The sequence below is a fragment of the Lactuca serriola genome, chromosome 2 (assembly GCF_051521515.1).
Source record: "Lactuca serriola cultivar US96UC23 chromosome 2, Lser_US96UC23_V15, whole genome shotgun sequence".
Classification (NCBI taxonomy): domain Eukaryota; kingdom Viridiplantae; phylum Streptophyta; class Magnoliopsida; order Asterales; family Asteraceae; genus Lactuca; species Lactuca serriola.
In genome coordinates, this window is record NC_136409.1 from 21,860,452 (window position 1) to 21,882,452 (window position 22,001).

Sequence of the window (22,001 nt, forward strand, 5' to 3'; positions counted from 1 at the left end):
TATCAAGTTGCTTTGGTGAAGGCAACCCAAAAGGACCATGCACCATCAGGTCAAGTACATACCAAAATAGGTATGGACTTAGACACTAATCCAACAGTACTAACATTTGTTCAAGTGTTTTTCAAAAGTTTTTCTCTCAAAAATTTGTATCAGAGCCAAAGTGATTGCTTTTTAAACAAAACTCTGATTTTGAAAAGCCTTCTATACCACTAAAGCTCGTTCTTGAAAATCAAAAAAGGAAATATGGCACAAGCTTTATCATTGAATGTTTCCAACAATGTTGGAGGCTCTAATAGAGCACCAATACTTGTTGCAGGTGAGTACCACCATTGGCCACAAAGAATGGAATGGTATCACAAGAGGCTTGGTAGAGATATATGGAGGTCTGTTAAAGAAGGACCCCATGTCCCTGTTATCACTCTTGTTCAAGCAGATGGTACTCAGGAATGACTAGGTGGAGGTCAACCAGCAATGAATCGACCAACAAAAGATGATCTTGACAAAATGGAGAATGATGCCATAGCCTTTTATGAAATCTCTTGCTGTGTGGCTCCAGACAACTTTGACATCATAATCAACTGTAAATCTACCAATGAGATCTGGGATGTGCTAAAAATTTTTTATCAAGGGTCTGAAGAAGCTCAAGACAAGAAACTCATCATAACACTAAATGAGTTCAACAACTTTAAAGCTCTTCCTGGTCAAAGTCCTAAATATCGCTTCAAAAGGTTCAACCTCATCATTATAAAGCTATCAAATGATGTTACGGTTCGAAGCAATCATGAGACAAATCTACAATTACTAAATGGTTTGGGTAGACATTGGACCAAAACAAAGATGATACTCCAAGGAGATAGAAAGATCCACACTCTTTCATTTTTCAAACTCTACGGTGAATTGCAAGCACAAGAATCTACTATGCTAAAAGATTGTGCTGGCCTTGGTGGACTACTTGCCCTGATAGCTTAAACTCCACAAGTCAAAACTCGACAGTATTCATATCTCACGAAGTCATCCTATCAACTTCTGTATGACAACCCACCGTAGTCATATGAACCTGATGCTGAAATCAATCAGAAGAAGAATTTCAAAATGTCGTTGCCTTGGTTAGCCAACAATTCAACATGCTACCACCATCATCATTTTGTAAAATTCACCAGTTTACCAAACCACCTTTTAACCAAAACTTTAACCCACCGAATAACCACTCAATATATCCCTGAAACACTCACCATCCACGTCAACCATAGAATGCAAATCACACCAGAGAGGCAGCAGAGTCCAACAAACCATCATACTCCGGTACCTCAACTGAAGAGAAAAATGAAGTCATTATTTGCCACAAGTGCCATAAAGAAAATTGTTTCACCAAATATTACAAAGCAAATATGGTTAAGGACAAGGCATTATATCTTAGAATAGCCCAACAAATGGAAGAAAAAGAAAAGGCAAGAGCGTATGTTGCCCAATTGAAGAGTGATCATCAAGTGTGGTCATCCAGATATGAAGATGAAGATTTTGACAACAACAAGAGAAAACGAAAGATCTGCATGGTTGCAACTACTGAAGAGGATGTATCAAAGAATTTTCAAAAGAATTACTGCTATATGGCTAAAGATGGCACTCTCAGCATCGTTGAGCAGGTAAAATTCATGATCCAGTCTAATAATTTCAACATGCATGACTATGAACCATACTTAGAAAGACATAATGACACATGTGTTGTCGTCCTTTCAGACTACAACAAAGCACTAGATGAAAATAATATAGCTTCCTAAGAGCTATATCATGTGAGAGGAAGGCCTTAGGATAAGAGACTTAAGGTTGCCATGCTAGAAAATGATTTGTTGTTAGGAAAGGATGCTAAGATGTTGAATGAAACTCAGGTAGATATTGCTTTAAATCAATGGAATCTTACCCGGAAAGAAATTGTAGGTTTAAATCAATTAATAGAATTTTTTTTAATGAGACTGAAGCAATTGAAAATTTTGTTAACAATAGGAACGTAGAAAACACTTATAACTGGCGATGGTACATTGGGTACTCAAATGATGATAACTCTACTTCCTGGAACAATGCTGATCGTCCATATGTTCCACTGGGTCGTGAGTTTCATTACCCAGTCAATGAAATAACATTCCCCCAATACATAAGGTGTCACTTTGGTAGACTTCATGAACTAAGTAACAACTGTGTTATTGAGGAAATTCTTCCTGAATCCTCGGGTAATCCAAGTGTTCAATTACCCATCATTGGCACAATTTGTCTCGATTTACAGTCCACTTCAGATATATATGAAGAAATTATTACGGAAAGACCAGAGTTAGTAGTAGATTACCCATCCTTTCCTTCCATAATGTGTCCCAACAAAAAATCATCCTTAACATATTCTGCAGTAGTAGAGTCATCTGGACCGCATACCCTAGTGAAAAGCACAGTGACTATTCTACCCATTATACATGAATTACCAATTGAAAACTTTGAATTTGGCCAATGTTCACAGACTCCTGAACTTTCTAGTTTGGATGACTCAAGTCCTCATTCTTCCAGCTCATTCAAAGGTTTTCAAGAAACCGTAGTTGAATATTTCTGATTGCGGTTCTCCAAAGACTCAAGAAAAATTGGCTTTCAAAGAGGAACTCAGATCCCGAGGTAAAAAATAGGATACTGATCTCAAAAACAAAACTTTCAAACAAGCCAAATTTTCAAATCAAAAGAACTTCGAAAAACCCACTGCTGCCAAAAATCTTTCAAAAAATACGGCAGTCAAATGATCAAACAAAAATGAATGTACAATGACAAAATTATTTTCAAGCACTCCTGCAAAATTCCAAAAGAAAGTCACGTCCTTTAAAAAATACTCCTTAAATGATCCAAAGTGTTACAGTATTTTACCAACTCCTAAACATTCGAAAACACATTAATCTATCATAGGTCAAAACCTAGGAGCAGTGCACGTGCCAAAACTTTTTCAAGTCCTAAGAGCACCACAAAGATCCGACTCCTTGGTCTTCTCCTGAACACCATAAAGATCCAACCCTTCCTTCTTCACCGTAAAAATCTCCATAAGAAACCCCACCGCAACAAGATCCTCATCAATCTCCACAACAGACTCCTCCTCATTTCAGAAATTGAGAGCCCACAATGTCTTCGGACCATTCCAGTGACTCCTTGGCTACTCTTCAAAGAAAACGTGACTGGAGGGCTGCAAGGTTTGTTGAACAAATATGGAGGGCACATGGATTTGATATAACCGTGGATGAGTCTTTAATAAACTCTTGGGTAAACCCTACCCACAAGCTTCTAGATGATGATTATAGGCCAATCTTAACTTATGTTGAACCTCCTTCTGATGGATATTGAGACATACCAATCTCTCTAAACTCTAAATTTTTTCGTGTTTTTGAGCAATACAATCTCAGCCTTCCGGATGATCAAAGACTCCCCCCTGAATTCAAATGTTTAAATATGTTTCATGCCAAGCATGGTACTGACTTTGAAAAGATCTGGTCCAATGACAGACTAGTAGGGATTAAGAATTATAAATTGAGGAAGTTAATGAAGACTGCTTTTGTTCAATATACCCTCACCAGGAGAGGAGATGACTACATCAAAACACAGACTTATTTCGTTTGCATGAACCCATAAGAGATTTTTCTGATTATAAGGGTTTTTCAAATCAAATATGAAAAACATCCAAAGAAGAAGACGGCGTGTGAAAAAGCTTGTGAATGTCTGAAGGTTTTCAAGACATGTCACTTGGAGCAACAAATTATCCATAGTTAGGAGTTGTATATAAGAAAGCCAACAATGATCTCAAGTACTTCATACCTGTAACCGCAATGCATTGGTTAACCAAGAAGCAACTGGATACCACCTTGGCTTCGGTTCAAAGATCCAAGAATACAACAGATGAAGTCAAGTCTGAGATGACAAGGACAATCTAGTGGCTATGTGAAGTAACAAGTTTCTGGTGGATCATTATCAAATTCCTAAAACTCAAAAAGTTAAGAAGAAAGCTGAGATGTCACTTTGGGGGAAATTGTTGACACACAAAGTGACCCTCTTTAGCTAAAGGAACCGCAGTCTGATAAGTGGTTGATACCGTATTAAGAAGTGATACAGTAGACTTGTTTGTCTCCCGCAAATGGAGATGCTATCACAATTGAAGTTTTTCTACCGCATATGAAGAGGTTGTTTTTTGAACCGCAGTGAACCGCAACCACTATCTCAGAAATGCATGATGAAGACTTTTTATTTACATTACTGACTTAGCATGTTAGCTTAGCTTTGTCCACGAACCTTGCATGGTCACTGAAGTCAGTAGGATATTATTTGTTTATTTCATATGTAACTTTTTGGAACTCTATAAATAGAGTATTTAACTTCATGCAATACACACCTTTAAGATCTTTTTGAACTTTCATTGAAATACAAATATCTCTTTTCTTTATCTTATTATCTTCTGAATTCACGAGTTCCTCTTCACCTTAAGTTGTTCACATTTACTAAGTTGTTCATAGATGACATTCTGATTTACTCAAAGAGCTAGGAAGATCATGTCAAGCACCTGTGAGAAGTGTTGCAAGTTTTGAAAAAGGATAAGTTGTATGCAGATTTCTCCAAATGTGATTTTTGGATACGAGAAGTCCAATTCTTGGGTCATGTGATTAACCAATAAGGGATAATGGTTGACCCAGCAAAGATTGAAGTTGTGATGAAGTGAGAACGACCGAAAAGTCCCAAGGAGATTCGAAGCTTTTTGGGAATAGCTTAATATTACCGAAGGTTTATCCAAGGCTTTTCTTCAATAGTTGTTCCATTGACAACTCTGACCCATAAAGGATCTACATATACATGGAGTGAAAAACATGAAGAAGCATTCGAGAAGATAAAGAAGAAGTTGTGTGAAGCACCGATTCTTTCTTTACCGAACGGAATTGAAGACTTTGTAGTTTATAGTGATGCATTTGGAGTTGGGTTAGGTTGTGTTCTGAACCAAAGAGAAAAGGTGATATCATATGCATCTCGGCAATTGAAGGAGCAGGAGAAGAACTACCCCACTCATAATCTGGAGTTGGCAGCGGTAGTATTTTCCCTAAAGATATGGAGGCATTATCTATATGGCACGAAGTACAAACTTTTCACTGATCATTAGAGTCTCCAGTACCTCTTTAATCAGAAGGAATTGAACATGAGAAAACGACGTTGGCTAGAGTTACTCAGGGACTACGACTGTGAGACACTTTATGTAATGCCGTGTTCTGAATCAATTCCTAGTCTGAGGATATGGCTTGAAAGTTGGTCATTATAAAGATTATGGCTTTTGGGAAGGTAAGATCTAGGCCCATTTGGGTGTGGGTGATGTATTAGAAGTGATCTGGGTGTTCGATTCATGTTTTGGAGCCTAGGGGTATTTCGGTAAAGTGGCAGTTCGAGCTTTTGTGGAAAATGGATTTTGTTTGGAAGGTCTTAAGAAAGGTTGAGTTGTTAGAAGTTTAGGGCTTCTCGCCATCTTTACGTGGATATAAATTTTATCAAAAACGAACTTAGAACGAGGAAGTTATAGTACTTTGAAGTTGTTGGCAGAATTGGTCCTTAAATGGAAATGTTTCGCAAGGAAGACCATGCATACAAGGTGATAGATGCACGAGTATGCCGAGCGTAGTAGAGTAAATGATCGCGGGTGTGGGAGGAGTACATCCAGCGTACTCTTTGAGTCCCTAAACCCTAATTTTAGGGTTGGCACACTATTCAAAGCACCTTAAGTCTAGGGGTGAGCATAGGCGGCTACCCGCCCTAATTGTATGGAACCGGAACCGGAACCAGAACTGCTGGTTCATGAAACTTTGGAACCGGAACTGACTACATCGGTTCCTTAGATTTTGGAACCGGAACCGGAACCTCCGGGACCAGTTCCGATACCGGGTACCCGGTATCTAATTAAGTTTCATAAAATTTAATCATTACAATCCCTAAAACTAACCATCCTTTAAATTTTATTAATAATCATTATTATTCACGGACATAACATATTAAAATTTAAGTTTAGTATTATTGTTGTACTCGTCAATATGTCTCTTTTGGCAGCATACTTCAAATATGAACAATACGAGAAAGAAAGGTAATTGTTTAAAAAACTTGCTGTAATGATTTGATGCTTGACATATAACATTAGAAATAATAACATAAGAACCAAGTATTATCCATTTTTTCAATTTTACACACGTGAATGCAAAGTGTTAATTATTTAAATGTGGTTTATAACACATTGAAATTAAATTTATTATTTAACATAAATTCATGATTATACGAGTTAGTTAATATATAAATCGGTTCCGGCGGTTACTCGGCGGGTAACAATTCCGAAAAAACGAGAACCGGAACCGGAACCGCTTAAGGAGGTTCGAAAACTTTAGAAACCGGAACCGGAACCACTTAAGGCGGTTCCGGTTCTGGTACCAGCAGTTCCGATGCGGTTTCGGTTCCGAAAGCGGGTACCCTATTCCGATGCTCACGCCTACTTAAGTCCAAGGGGGTGCGCTTCTCTTTCATTTTAAAATCCTTAAACCCTAATTTTGAGTGGTAGCTTCATCCAAGATTGTTGTGAGCTTTGTAGGTGCATTTTGGGAGGAGTATTGTATTGTTCATTCCTCGGGCGCTTCATTCCCTTAATGGGTTTTATAATCATTTTTTGAGTATAAAAAGGGGGAGAATGATGGGTATTCGAAGTGGGTTCCTTGGATATTCATTTGCGGATTTGAAGATCGGTGTTAATTCAAGGGGGAGTTTTGGTCTTGATCGTGCTAGCTCGTTGGAGACTGAAGCCGAGGCATCCAATCCTAACTTTGAGGGGGAAAATGTTAGGTTCCAAAGGTACGCTTGGATGAGGCTTTACCCACATGTATGCGTAATGAGTTGCCTTTCCTTTATATGGAAGTGAGTGACACTCATTTTATGTAAGGAACCATTTTGGAGTGTTAGACTAGAGAGAGAAACGTTGTACAAACCCATTTGTATATTCTTTGTAGATCTAATATGAGCTTACAAAGATTTATTTAATCCTTGTTGTGTTCTTGATTTTATATGATGATTCACTAGATCTTTCTAATTCCACACATGCCATCATAATCTACACCACTACAGGTTTTGGTGCATTTCAAGAAGATGGAACTTGTTGCAAAGATGGGAATCAAGGAGCAGCTTATGGATCTAGCTTTTGGAACTCATTCTCAGCTTGATGAAGGTATAAAGTTCTGAACTTGATCATTCATCTCTTAGATCTATTATTGTGAATTTTAGTTCATTTTGGTCCCAAGGATGGAACTGTTGGATATAGTGTCTAAGTCCATAACTATATTTAGTATGTACTTGACCCGACCCGGCATGGTCCATTTGTGTTGCACTTCACCCGAACAATTTATGGATAATCTTTTGAGGATAGTATAAATTATGATTTATTAATATATTATAAGTTGTAATATATTAATATAAAATCATATTATTTAATTAGTGTTGATCTATAATTAATTTAGAATTAATTTAGAGATCAAAAGTATGACTAATTAAATATGAGCTCTTGTATTTATATAGTGTGGGATAATGCTTATTTGGAATGGGCTATGCTTGCATGGAATGTCCATGGATACTCCATGGAGCTTTAACCCATGGATCTCACGGAAATGAAACGATATGGGTATTAGGGTTTACATGGATGTAACCCTAATCCACCACACTATATAAAGGAGGCTTTGGTTCTTGAAATGGTACGGGTTGATGTGTGTAAACTAAGAGGGCCAATTTCAAGAAGGTTGTAGCTATTCTCTCAAGTTTTCAGGTTTGTGGTGATTTGTGACTTCCATTTGAGGCATCCACATTATTGGTGCTAGGCTCTCAAACTTCAAGCAATCAACTACTACTACAAGGTAAGTAATTCTACTAGCTTTATTTGATTCAAGTACCCGATGCCATGCTAGTTAGGATAAGAACCTTGGACAAATAACTATTAGCATGTATCTTAGTCAAACATAGATCCAAGGTTTCTAGGGTTGAATGTACACCATAGGAGTGTTAGAATGCTCAAACCCCATGTAACGATCCAATTTTTGATGCCAAAAAAATCATTTTTGAATTAACAATTCCATAAACATTTTTACCAACATGTTGTCAAATAAACAACACGTCACAAAATCATGTTGTTGTGTCCCAAACCATAACATCAAAAGTAATGAAAATGATAGTACAATCCCAAAAACTCCTTGCGGAAACCATGTGTGTGTGTGTGATGCGCTGCTACACCGCCGGCTCCTTCCCCTTCGATGAAGAGGTACCTAAAACCAATACAAAACTTTAAGCACAAAGCTTAGTGAGTTCTCCCATCATACCACATACCATACAATATCATCGGTATCTTTCAACCGGTAACCTTCATCGGTATCTTTCAACCAGTAACCATCATCGGTATCTTTCAGCCGGTAATAAACATCGGTATCTTTCAACCGGTATCCGTCATCGGTATCTTTCAACAAGTAACTGGGGACTATTTCACCCCCTACCACTAGTATACAATCAACGGATATAAGCATACAGTCAGGCATATCCGGGTACTGACTTACCCTTGGGTCCTAAGGACCACTGTCAGGGAACCTAATCCCTACTATATACATAACATATCATCCAGATAAATCTCATAACCGATACATAACCAGACCAAGATAATTATCACAAAGACCATTATCTTCCAAATACCCCTTTTTGGGGGGCCGACATTGTGGCCTTAGACCCACCCCCACTGGAAGGTAACTCACCTCAATGTCGTGCAACTTTTGAATTATCCTCGGCGCACAAGTCGACTCCCTACGACTCCTTGATCCCTACAAGACAACCTTCAAGTCAACACACAGCACGTACAACCCTAAAAAGGGTTAGTCCAAGTCCAGTCAAAGTCAACTTCAAGTTGACCCGACTCGCCGAGTTGGGCCATCAACTCGCCGAGTCCCTCACCCTTTACTCATCCTTATCCACGTCTTGACTCGTCAAGTTTGGCATCGACTCAACGAGTTCCTCTCTCATATGAAATTGCATGAAACTCATCTGACTCGCCGAGTTGTATGAACACTCGTCGAGTCCATGTTCATCTGATGAACAAATCCTGTCCTCGACTCGCCGAGTCGTATGAACAACTCGTCGAGTTCATCTTCAATCTTAAGAAGATTGCCTTGGACTCGCCAGGTCTGTTCTAGTACTCGTCGAGTCCCATGAACTCCAGGTCTAAAATCACGTCCAATGCGTTGGGTCACTCTTTTTGTCCGGTTACAACCTTTCTAATACTCAACTAGGTTCCTTTGACCCTCAACAGATATGTGACTCAAAGCCTCGGACTCGTCGAGTCCCAGGAATGGACTCGCCGAGTCGGTCACGTCCACACTCTAAATCCTCGATTTCTGATGTACAACCTTTGATCAAAAGATAGATCCAAGCTTTTACAATTGATCTAGCACGTAAAGTTAAAAACCTTACATGCTTGCATGGGACTTTGAGCTCAAAAAGACATAAAACAAGCTCCTATGATGCATGGGACCTTTCATGGGTGCAAAAGCAACCCAAATCTGCCTAGTGACCCCTTTAATGATGTAATTCAGAAGCTTTAACCCCCAACCATGTTTGCAAACATGGTTGGCCACCAAAAATGGCTTATAAAAGCCCTAAATCTCCCTAAAGAGGGATCTAACAAATGAGTGAGCAAGTTAACAACATTTTACCTTCAATGAACTGCAAATGAAGAACCAAACTCGAATCCTTCAGTCCCCTCTTGATCCTTCTATGCTCTTCCTTCTTCTTTGAGGTCAAAACCCACAACAATCTCTCACAAGCTTTAGATCTTGCACCAAAACGTTTAGGGTTTACTATGGAGGGTTCCTGGGAGCAATAGGGACGAGTGGTGGCTGAAAGAGATTATTAAATAGGGTGCAAACCCTCAGATTAAGGTTTTTGTCCAGACAACGTCTACTCATCGAGTCTGGGGTCCGACTCATCGAGTCCATCGCTTAAATCCCGTGTCCCATCCCGCTTCTACTCGGTGAGTTGGTCCTTCAACTCGCCGAGTCCAAAGACAAAATACAAGATTTAGTATAATTAATAAAAAGAAATACGTACCAAGAACAAGGTGCTACAAATCTACCCCACTTATTTTAGATTTCGTCCTCGAAGTCTGCTGCTCTATCCTGAAACAGCTCTGGATAGTGTTCCATCATCTCGTCCACCAGCTCCCAAGTCCATTTTGAGCCCTTCCGGTGCTGCCATTGCACCTTCACGAGGTCCACTCTCTTGTTCCTCAGATCCTTCGACTTCCGGTTGAGGATCGCCATGGGCCGCTCGATGTAATTCAGCCTGTCATCAACCTAAATGTCCTCCAAGGGTACCACTGCTGAGTCTTCCACCAGGAACTTTTGCAGCTGGGAAACATGGAAAGTGTTGTGTATCTGACTGAGTTTGGCTGGCAGATCCAGCCTATACACCACCTTGCCCACCCGGGCTATAACCCTGAACGATCCAATGTACTTAGGGCCCAACATGCCCTATTTCTTGAATCGGATAACGCCTTTCCATGGCGACACCTTCAAAAGACTCATATCCCTGACCTAGAACTCCAGGTCTGATCGGCGCTTATCAACATAGCTTTTCTGCCGACTCTGAGCAGTCTGAACCCTGCTCCGGGCCTGCTGAATCTTCTCTGTCGTCTTGAGCACTACCTCAGTGCTCCCCATTACCCTCTGGCCAACCTCTCCCCAACATATCGGGGTCCTGCACCTCCTCCCATACAGCATCTCGAAGGGAGGGCGGTCAATGCTCGCATGATAACTATTGTTGTAGGAGAACTCTGTAATGGAAGGTAGTTATCCTAATTACCTCCAAAGTCCAACACGCATGCTCGTAGCATATCTTCCAAAGTCTAGATGGTCCGGTCGCTCTGACCATCCGTCTGCGGGTGAAAGGTCGCGCTAAAATGCAGACGAGTACCCAGCTTGTCATGAAACTTCTTCCAAAACTTGGAAGTGAACCGCACATCCCTGTCTGAAACTACCGAAACTGGCACCCCGTGCCATGCCACCACCTCCAGGATATAGATGTCAGCCAACTTCTCGGCCGAGATACTCTTCTAAATCGGGATAAAATGGGTGCTCTTGGTCAATCGATCGATGATGACCCAGATCGAATCCACTCCCCGCGCGGTCCTGGGAAGCTTTGTGATAAAATCCATCGTGATGTCTTCCCATTTCCACTGCGAAATATCCAACAGTTGCATCTTGCCGTGAGGTCTCTGATGCTTGGCCTTGACCTTCCTACAATTCAAGCACCACTCCACATACCATTCCACATCTCACTTCATGCAGGGCAACCAATAGTCCAAGACGAAGATCCTTATACATCTTCGTCGCCCCAGGATGACTGGAGAATTGAGATTTTCGCGCCTCCTCCATCAGAACCTGGTGCACTCTCTCAAGGTAAGACACCTACACCCTACGGTGTAGTGTCAATAGCCCTCGGTTATCATAGTCGAAGGAGGAAACTTGCCCTACTATCCTCTCACTCTTCCAATGTTCCTCCTTCATGGCTTCCTGTTGGGCCTGCCGAATCCGCTTCAACAACGGAGTCACCACTGTCATCCTCAGACAGACATCCCTAATCGGCGCTGCCTTACGGCTAAGCGCGTCGGCCACCACCTTGGCCTTCCCCGGATGCTAGAGGATCTCACAATTGTAATCCTTCACCATGTCCAACCACCGACGTTGCCTCATGTTTAAATTTGGCTGATCCATAAGGTACCTCAAACATTTATGGTCCGTGTAGATGGTACACCGAACCCCATAAAGGTAATGACGCCAAATCTTGAGGGAGAATACAACAACCCCAGCTCCAAATCATGTGTCGGGTAGTTCGCCTCGTGAGGCTTCAGCTGCCTCGAAGCGTAAGCAATGACATGCCCTATTTGCATCAATACTACGCCCAAACCCGAGATGGACGCATCGCAGTACACAACAAAATCCTCCATGCCCTCCGGCAGGGCTAAGATTGGCGCCTTGCACAATCTCTGTCTCAGTGTCTCGAACGCAGTCTGCTGCTCAGGCCCCCAACGAAAGACCACCACCTTCCTTGTTAGCCTGGTCAGGGGCACAACTATCTTGGAGAAATCTTGGATGAATCTCTGATAGTAGCCGGCTAATCCTAGAAAACTACAAATCTCAGATGGAGACTTCGGAACCTCCCACCTCATCACGGCCTCCACCTTGGTCGGATGTACAAAAATTCCATCCAGGTTAACGAGGTGGCCAACAAATTGCACCTCGCGCAACCAGAACTCACACTTGGAGAACTTAGCATACAAGTTCTCCCTCCTCAAGGTCTCCAGAACCTCCCGCAGATGCTCCTCGTGCTCCCTCTACGTCATGGAATAAACCAAGATATCATCAATAAACACTATCACCAACCGGTCTAACATTGGTCTACACACGCGGGTCATGAGGTCCATGAATGCGACAGGAGCATTGGTGAGCCCGAAGGGCATCAACACAAACACGTAATGGCCATAGCGCGTCCGGAACGCAATCTTCTGTACATCCTCCTTTCTGACCCTCATCTGATGGTATCTTGATGGCAAATCGATCTTGGAGAACCAAGATGCTCCCTATAGCTGGTCAAAGAGGTATCAATCCTCGGGAGTGGGTAACGGTGCTTCACCGTCACCTTATTCAGCTCCCGATAATCTATGCACATCCGATGCGACCCATCCTTCTTCTTTACAAACAAAATTGGGGCTCCCCAGGGTGAACTGCTCGGTCTAATGAACCCATTGTCTAACAGCTCCAGCAGCTGTGTAGACAACTCTTGCATCTCAGGAGGAGCCAGCCGATATGGTGCCTTGGCTATCGGAGCCGCACCAAGGACTAGGTCGATCCTGAACTCCACCTGCCTCTCCGAAGGTATTCCAGGGAACTCCTTGGGGAATACGTCCGTAAACTCAAGCACCATGGGCACATCGCCCACCGTCACCTTACCCGCCTCCCGAGTGTCCATAACATAGGCGACATATCCTGCGCAACCTTGCCAAAGGTAACGCCTAGCTCTCGCTGCTGAACATACCACTAGTCCTTGATGTGGCCTCTCACCCTGAACTACCAACTCTCTCCCACTTGGGGTTCTGATCTGAACCAACTGATGTGCGCAATCTATCACTCTCCCATTGGGGCTTAACCAATCCATGCCTATAATCACCTTGTTCCCCTTAATGGAATAGGAACCAGGTCTACCAGGTAACGTTCCTCTAACAACCTGAAAACACAATCCTGATAGACCTCTGACGGTCGTACTGACCAGTCGTCCGCAACCCTCTAGAGGGCAATCCAACATGCCCGAAGACTCCAGATACTTCTTGCTAAGCGCAAGAGAGACAAATGATCGGGTGGCACCCGAATCAAACAAAACTTGAATTGGGATACCGTTCACATGGAACGATCCTAAACAAGGCACATAATATATCAAAATCACCGTGACATAATATAAAAGCATAAAGATAAGAAATCATACCCATCACCACATCGGGTGCAGCGCGTGCCTCCTCAGTTGTCAACTGAAATGCTCGGCTCCAAACCATTGGTGCCTCCAACTTGGCCTTCCGGCCATCCACAACCCGTCCTGTCACTAGAGTCGGCGCCACTATTGGCGCCGCTGCAGCTGTCAATCTAGGGAAATTGGCCTTTTTATGGCCCTTCTGATTGAAATGAAAGCAAATAAGGTCTGACATCTGTATCACTGGAGTAGGGGAAGTAAAATCCCTGCCAAAATGCCCAACCTTTCCGCACTTATAGCAGCCTAAACCCGACCCAGTGCGACAAGCTCCCTCATGTGACCGACCGCATTTCCCGCAGCGTGTTGGATAAGGTGTCTAAGTCCATAACTATTTCGGGCTTGTACTTGACCCGACCCGGCATGGTCCATTTGGGTTGCATGGCACCATGCAATTGGATAGACTAAATGAGAGAAATAACACTTGGAGATTATTAATATATTATAAGTTCTAATATATTAATAATATTATTTAATTAGTTGATCAAAGAATTAATTTGGAATTAATTAAGTGATCAAAGAATAACTAATTAAATATATGGGTTGATTATGTAAATCATCCATATCTTGTATAGTGGGCTAAGAGGCTCCATGGATTATCAAGTTGGGTTCTACCCATAGGATGCTCCATGGATGCTCCATGGGAGTTACAAACCCATGGGTCATGGAAATGAAGAGTCATGACACATTAGGGTTTACATGGTGTAACCCTAGATGTGCCAACACTATATAAGAGTCCCATTCTCCACAAAATTGGCTACACAAGTGAGACATAAGAAACTAGAGGGCTTGGCCGATTTTGAGAAGTGTGTGTTATCTCAAGAGTCTTTCCAAGAGCATTTGGTGTTGTGTGAAGCATTTGAGGCATCACACTTGGGGTGCTAGGCTCACAGGGTTTCAAGGAACACAATCAACAACAAGGTAAGTTATTCTATCTATGATTCAAGTTAAAATTGTTCCCCATGTATGCTAGATAGGAATATAACCTTGGAATTCAACTTTGCATGATAATTAGACAAACATAGATCCAAGGTTATTAGGGTTGCATGTACACTTAGGAAGTGTTAGAATGCTCAAAACCCATCAGTGGTATCAGAGCCTAGGCTTGTTTGTTTGTTATTTGTGCTTAAAAGTTGAAGAAAGTCGAAAATCTTGATGTCTGACTGATGGACTCGGCGAGTCCATGGGGAGGACTCGTCGAGTTCATGTGTATCTTCAACCTACTCGGCGAGTAGGTTTATGCACTCGGCGAGTAGGGTCGACAGAGTGCAGAATTTCGACTTAAGTTGCTGGAAATGAATTAGAATCATTACCCTAAAATGTTTTGGTACTTGAAAACTTGTTTTAGAAGGTGTAATGTCTTTTCTAACTCATTTACAACAACTAGTTATCAAAATTACAAAGATTAAATGTGATTTTGATTCTTGAAAGTGTTCATATTCATATTCTTGTTCTTATGATGTTTAGATGATCATAGGAATTATTTGTAACCTATGTGGTAGATTAATTCATGATCATAATGTGTTTTAATGGAGTCCATAACTTGTCCTCAAGTTATGGAAAACCAAAAGTCTCTTGGATTAAAAACCATTAAAAGAACACAAGAGTTAGGAAAAATGAAAAGTCCTCATTTTATTACTCTATTAAACTCATAAGTTACAAGAAATGAAAAGTTTTGAAAGTTTACAAAACTTGCCCTCAAGTTTTGGAACAAGTAAAGTTAAGTTAAAACTTTAGTTCCAACCCCTAGAATTTTAAAAGTTAAAATTCAACCCTTATACTTATATTATTATGATTTAATAATTATATATATATATATATATATATATATATATATATATATATATATATATATATGTATAAGAACAAAGTCGTCTTACCGCTAGTACGCCTCATTCACGAAGCCGGTCTATAAGGTGGGTATAAGGTTGTTGCCTATAAAATGGTGACTTAATGGGTGTCCACTCTCACCCACCGCTTGCTTGATCGGTGGAGGGTCGTTAGCCGAACGGGTAAGACAAGGACTTATTAATTCTCATTCAGAGTATGATGAATATTATAAAGTAACTAAATGTTTTATTAAATTCCCAATCTTAGTTACTTTAGGAAAAATGTGAATAAGGTGCTATTCCATGAAATTACACTTTACACTTTGATTAAGTCGTTGGTGGAGCGTGTGTGGTTAACCGGCACACTAACTTGGACTTAACAAGGTAGGTAAAGGGTGACTTAGGGTTTATTATAGTATCGATGGAGCGTGTGTGGTTAACCGGCACATCGATTGAGTGATAAACTTTAAGGGTACCAAGTGATTTGCATGGTTACTTCACACCTCGTTTTGTGATCCTCGGTATCCCAGTCACAAAACTTGGAGGGCACACTCGAGATTGAAACATGCCTTTGAAAAGTTCATTGAATCTCAAAGAATCTAGGAATTTCTAATAACCATTCAAAAACCTAATACTAAAATATTGCGGTTTTCGTGGTGGAAATTGGTGAATCGTCATTCACCTACCTTTCAAATATGATATAGCTTAGATTACAGCATACCTCTTCTAAGTTATATTATATTGTGATTGGATCCTAGCCTTAATACTACATTTGGGTGTTTTATTAAGGACTCTCTTATATCTAAACTAATCTTGTCCTCTTCCCTTCAGATGTCTTTCAACAATGCTTCTGGCTCTAATCCTAATGGCTCCTTTACCCTTATGAACTTGTGTGGGAAAGTCACCTTTGATGGATCCAACTTCATGAGTGGATCAGAAACATCAGGATGATTACCCGCTACGAGGACAAAGAATATGTCCTTGACAAGGAGCTTAAGGAGATTGATGAGTCCACTGCAACTCCTCAGGAGATCGCTGAATTTCGGGCACATGAAAGGGATGCTACGAAAGTGGCGTGCATCATGACGGCCACGATGACAGCGGAACTCCAAAAGTCTTATGAGGATTTCTACCCTTATGACATGCACCAAGATTTGATGGAAAGATACCATCAAAGTGCAAGACAAGAGAGGTATGAAATCATCTGCTCCATGATAACAACCATGATGAAGGACGGGGAATCCGTCACGAGCCACATGCAGAAAATGCAAAGGTATGTGGATCGTTTGCTGAAGCTTAATGTGAACTTCCCGGAGGATCTTGCAATAGATATTATTTTGCATTCCTTACCATCGTGCTATGATCAATTCCGCATGACATATCACATGAACAAGGAAGAAGTCACTCTCAGCAAACTTCAGGGACTTCTCAAGACCGCAGAATCAGGTCTTAAGGGGAAGTCGGTTGCTATCACTCCTACTCAAAACTCTACTCCGGTTTTGGCAATTGGGAAGAATCGATGGAGGAAGAGAAAGAGATCCTCGAAGGGTACCAAGGCTCAGACCCTTGATGGCTCTTTTTCAAGTGGAACCAAGAAAGGTTTCATTACTCCTTCTTCTGACCCAAAAGAGGCTGAATGCTTCTATTGCCATGAAAAAGCTCATTGGAAGCGGAACTGCCCAAAATACCAGCAAGATGTGAAGGATGGGAAAGTTAAACCCAACCATGCAGGTATTTACACTATCATTTCTAATAACTTACCCCATTCTAATTCTTGGGTCCTTGATACCGGGTGTGGTATTCACATTTGTTGTGACTTGCAGGGACTAAGAAGAAGTGAGGATGTGGAGCAAGGAAGGATAAACTTGATCATGGGGAATAGGAAAGCTATACCTGTTACCAAGATTGGAGTTTATACTTTATCGCTAAGTAGTGGGTTTAGTTTAGATTTGAATAAGTGTTGTTATTCGCCAGGAATGGCAAGAAATATTATTTCCTTCCATGCTTTGTACAAACAAGGGTTTACCTTTTCATTTAATAATGAAGTTGGTTCTATTGATGCTTTCTTTAATAATATTCTTTATTTTAAAGCATTACCTTGTGATGGTGTGTATGAAGCTGTATCTGTTGTTGATAACTTAGGAAATAATGTTTTGTGTATTGATTCTACTAATAATAACTTGGATAAAGCATCATTATGGCATTGTCGTCTTGGACATATAAGCAAGAAGCGCATAGGCCAACTCCAAAAGGATGGATTCTTGGAGTCGTTTGACCTAAAGTCAGATGATAGTTGCGAATCATGCTTACTTGGAAAAATGACAAAGTCACCCTTCACAGGTTCGTGTGAGAGGGGTGAAGGTTTGTTGGACCTTATACACACGGATGTGTGTGGACCATTCAAACATGCCACAAGGGATGTTAATCGTTATTATTTGACTTTTACTGATGATTATAGTAGATATGGATATGTCTACTTGATCAAGCATAAGTCAGAGACTTTCGAGAAGTTTAAGGAATTTAAACAGGAAGTCGAGAATCAATTGGGCAGGAACATTAAGATGCTTCGATCCGATCGTGGTGGTGAGTATCTTAGTTCAGAGTTCCTCGACTATCTAAGGGAATGTGGGATAGTCTCACAATTGACACCTCCCAGGACACCACAGTTGAATGGTGTGGCTGAGAGGCGTAATCGAACCTTGTTAGATATGGTTCGTTCCATGATGAGTCGAGCTACGCTACCAATCTCATTCTGGGGGTATGCCTTGGAGACTGCCGCCCATATTCTTAATCTAGTCCCTACAAAGAAAGTTGCCAAAACTCCTCACGAGATGTGGACTGGTAAAGTACCTAAACTAGACCACATCAAGATTTGGGGTTGCGAGGCTTTCGTGAGACGCAAGACTCATGATAAGCTCGAACCTCAAAGCGAGAGGTGTATTTTCATCGGTTACCCACAGCGATCCTTTGGTTACCTCTTCTACAGACCTAGTGACAATGTGGTCTTTGTAGCAAGAAGAGGAGTCTTTCGAGAGAGAGAATTTATAAGCCAAGGAGACATTGGGAGGCAAATTGATCTTGAAGAAATTCAAGAATCAAGCGGTGAAGGAACTTCAAACTCTAGCCTCAACTTGAGGAGGAAACTCCTGTTGAGCCAATTGACAAATCTGTACCTCTGAGACGTTCCACGAGAGTTAGGAGTGCACCTGAGCATTACTATGGATTCCATATTACTGCAGAAGGTGAGACACTTATTAGTGATGGGACACTAGTAAGTCAAGATGACCCTAACAGCTACGAGGAAGCCATGGCAGGCCCCGAGTCTGCTAAATGGAAAGAGGCTATGGATAGCGAGATACAATCCATGTATGACAATCAAGTTTGGAACTTGGTTGAAAATGTACCAGGTCGTAAGACAGTAGGGTGCAAATGGGTCTTCAAGAAGAAGACCCACATGGATGGTAAAGTACACACTTATAAGGCTAGACTGGTTGCAAAGGGCTTCTCTCAAATTCCTGGAGTGGATTATGATGAGACCTTTTCTCCGGTAGCCAAGATTAAGTCTATTCGGGTTCTGTTAGCCATAGCTGCATTTCATGACTATGAAATATGGCAGATGGATGTCAAAACCGCTTTCCTTAATGGAAAGTTGGCTGAAGATGTTTACATGAGTCAGCCAGAGGGTTTTCTCAGCAACGAGTACCCTAATAGAGTGTGTAAGCTTGAGAAATCCATTTATGGATTGAAGCAAGCACCTCGCCGATGGAATCTTTGCTTTGATGAAAAGGTCAAGGAATTTGGCTTTTCTAGGAGTGAAGATGAATCTTGTGTGTATGTCAAGGCTAGTGGGAGTATAGTTAGCTTTTTGGTATTGTATGTGGATGACATACTACTCATAGGAAACGACATTCCAACCCTGCAGGAAGTAAAGTCCTGGCTTGGGAAGTGTTTCGCTATGAAGGACCTTGGTGAAGCTGCATATATTCTAGGGATAAGAATCTTGAGAGATCGGAGTAAAAGACTAATTGGACTTAGTCAAAGTACCTACTTGGATAAGGTGCTGAAGAGATTCAGCATGCAGGATTCCAAGAAAGGAGAGTTACCCATCCAGAGTAACACAAGATTGAGTAAGACACAAAGCCCTAGCACTGAGGCTGAGATAGCAGAAATGAGTCGAACACCTTACGCTTCGGCTGTAGGATCGATCATGTATGCTATGACGTGTACTCGACCCGATGTAGCTTTTGCCTTGAGCATGGTTAGCAGGTATCAGGCGAACCCTGGCAAGGCACACTGGACTGCGGTAAAGAATATCCTCAAGTACCTACGAAGGACTAAGGACTGGGTCCTTACCCTCGGTGGGAGTGATGACTTGAGAGTTGTTGGGTATAGTGATGCTAGCTTCCAGACTGATAGGGATAATTTCCGCTCTCAGTCGGGCTGGGTCTTTACCCTAAATGGAGGAGCAATTTCTTGGAAGAGTTCCAAGCAAGAGACAGTGGCAGATTCTACTTGTGAATCAGAGTATATTGCAGCTAGTGAAGCAGCAAAGGAGGCGATATGGCTGAAGAACTTCATTGGAGACCTTGGAGTTGTACCAGCTATTAAAGAGCCAATGGAAATTTTCTATGATAGTGAAAGTGCTGTTGCCTTAGCCAAGGAACCAAGGGATCACGGGAGATCCAGACACATCGACAGAAAATACCATTTCATCAGACATCGGATCGATGAAGGACTCCTCGTGACAAAGAGGGTATCATCGGATGAGAACCCAGCAGATCCCCTCACGAAGGGACTGAGTAGGGTTAAGCATCTTCAGCATGCTCGGAGCATAGGGCTGAAGGATGATATAAGTTTTAGTAGTTAGATAACCCGGAAATTTGTAAAGTGTAATTGACATTTGATGATGAATAAAAGGTGTTTTATTCATGAGTAAAGTGTTGCTATCTCTTGTCAATCGTTTACTATATTTCTTTTGCATGTTTTGACTTCCAGAATAATTTTGTTTGGTATAACATATTATTCAAACCTCCACAGTCGGTCATATGTTGGAAGTAGATATGAATCAAGACTGTCATGTTCGGTTGTAGAGGTCTTGGACAAGGCTACAACAATCATGAGTGCTCATAAGTGCTGAGCATTGGACACAACCCACGCTCACTGGAATCACTTCATGGAATTTTATCTCGAGTGATCGTGAGACGGTAATATCATATAAGTCTTCAAACCTAGAGATATGATTTGTTACTTACAAGTTGGTTATGCATTGACTGTACGAAACCGCATTGGTAACTCGATGTTATAAAACGTACTTTTGTGTGTAATTCAATAAGTGGTAGAACAAACATATGAGTCGAAGTTTATCTGTTCCTTCTTGGATTAGAAGCTGGTATCTGGGCCCCTCGATGATTTTGTTTTGACCCATGTACCGGGCCCGGTCAGAACTAAGTTGATGTGTTTAATTAAGTTCTATGTCAAACAAATCGGAAATCGGGAAACAAATGCTGGACAATAAGCAAGACAATGTTCCATGTATTTGTCCGGCTAATATCTAGAACAGAGGATTATATGATCACTTATCTTAAATGGCGTATCATCATCTTCTCAGTTCCGAGAGACCTTGAAAGAGCTACGATTGCCGGTCGGTTCCTGAAGTACTAGAGATATATTAGACTTATTCAAGTGGGAGACTGTTGGATAAGGTGTCTAAGTCCATAACTATTTCGGGCTTGTACTTGACCCGACCCGGCATGGTCCATTTGGGTTGCATGGCACCATGCAATTAGATAGACTAAATGAGAGAAATAACACTTGGAGATTATTAATATATTATAAGTTCCAATATATTAATAATATTATTTAATTAGTTGATCAAAGAATTAATTTGGAATTAATTAAGTGATCAAAGAATAACTAATTAAATATATGGGTTGATTATGTAAATCATCCATATCTTGTATAGTGGGCTAAGAGGCTCCATGGATTATCAAGTTAGGTTCTACCCATAGGATGCTCCATGGATGCTCCATGGGAGTTACAAACCCATGGGTCATGGAAATGAAGAGTCATGACACATTAGGGTTTACATGGTGTAACCCTAGATGTGCCAACACTATATAAGAGTCCCATTCTCCACAAAATTGGCTACACAAGTGAGACATAAGAAACTAGAGGGCTTGGCCGATTTTGAGAAGTGTGTGTTATCTCAAGAGTCTTTCCAAGAGCATTTGGTGTTGTGTGAAGCATTTGAGGCATCACACTTGGGGTGCTAGGCTCACAAGGTTTCAAGGAACACAATCAACAACAAGGTAAGTTATTCTATCTATGATTCAAGTTAAAATTGTTCCCCATGTATGCTAGATAGGAATATAACCTTGGAATTCAACTTTGCATGATAATTAGACAAACATAGATCCAAGGTTATTAGGGTTGCATGTACACTTAGGAAGTGTTAGAATGCTCAAAACCCATCACAGCGGTCCCGTCCTGACTGGCCTTTTGGCCTACCATCGGGTCCCTTGGGCTTCTTCCCCAAAGCCCCCGTCGTCA

The 22,001-nt window shown here is 41.2% G+C and overlaps 1 protein-coding gene across 1 annotated transcript; it reads left to right on the forward strand.

Moving 5' to 3' along the window:
* Positions 1–471: 471 nt before the first annotated feature.
* LOC145089055 (uncharacterized) lies at positions 472–969 on the forward strand. Its single transcript, XM_079027553.1, has one exon. The coding sequence runs from the start codon at positions 472–474 to the stop codon at positions 967–969; it is 498 nt and encodes a 165-aa protein (XP_078883679.1).
* The last annotated feature ends 21,032 nt before the right edge of the window (positions 970–22,001 follow it).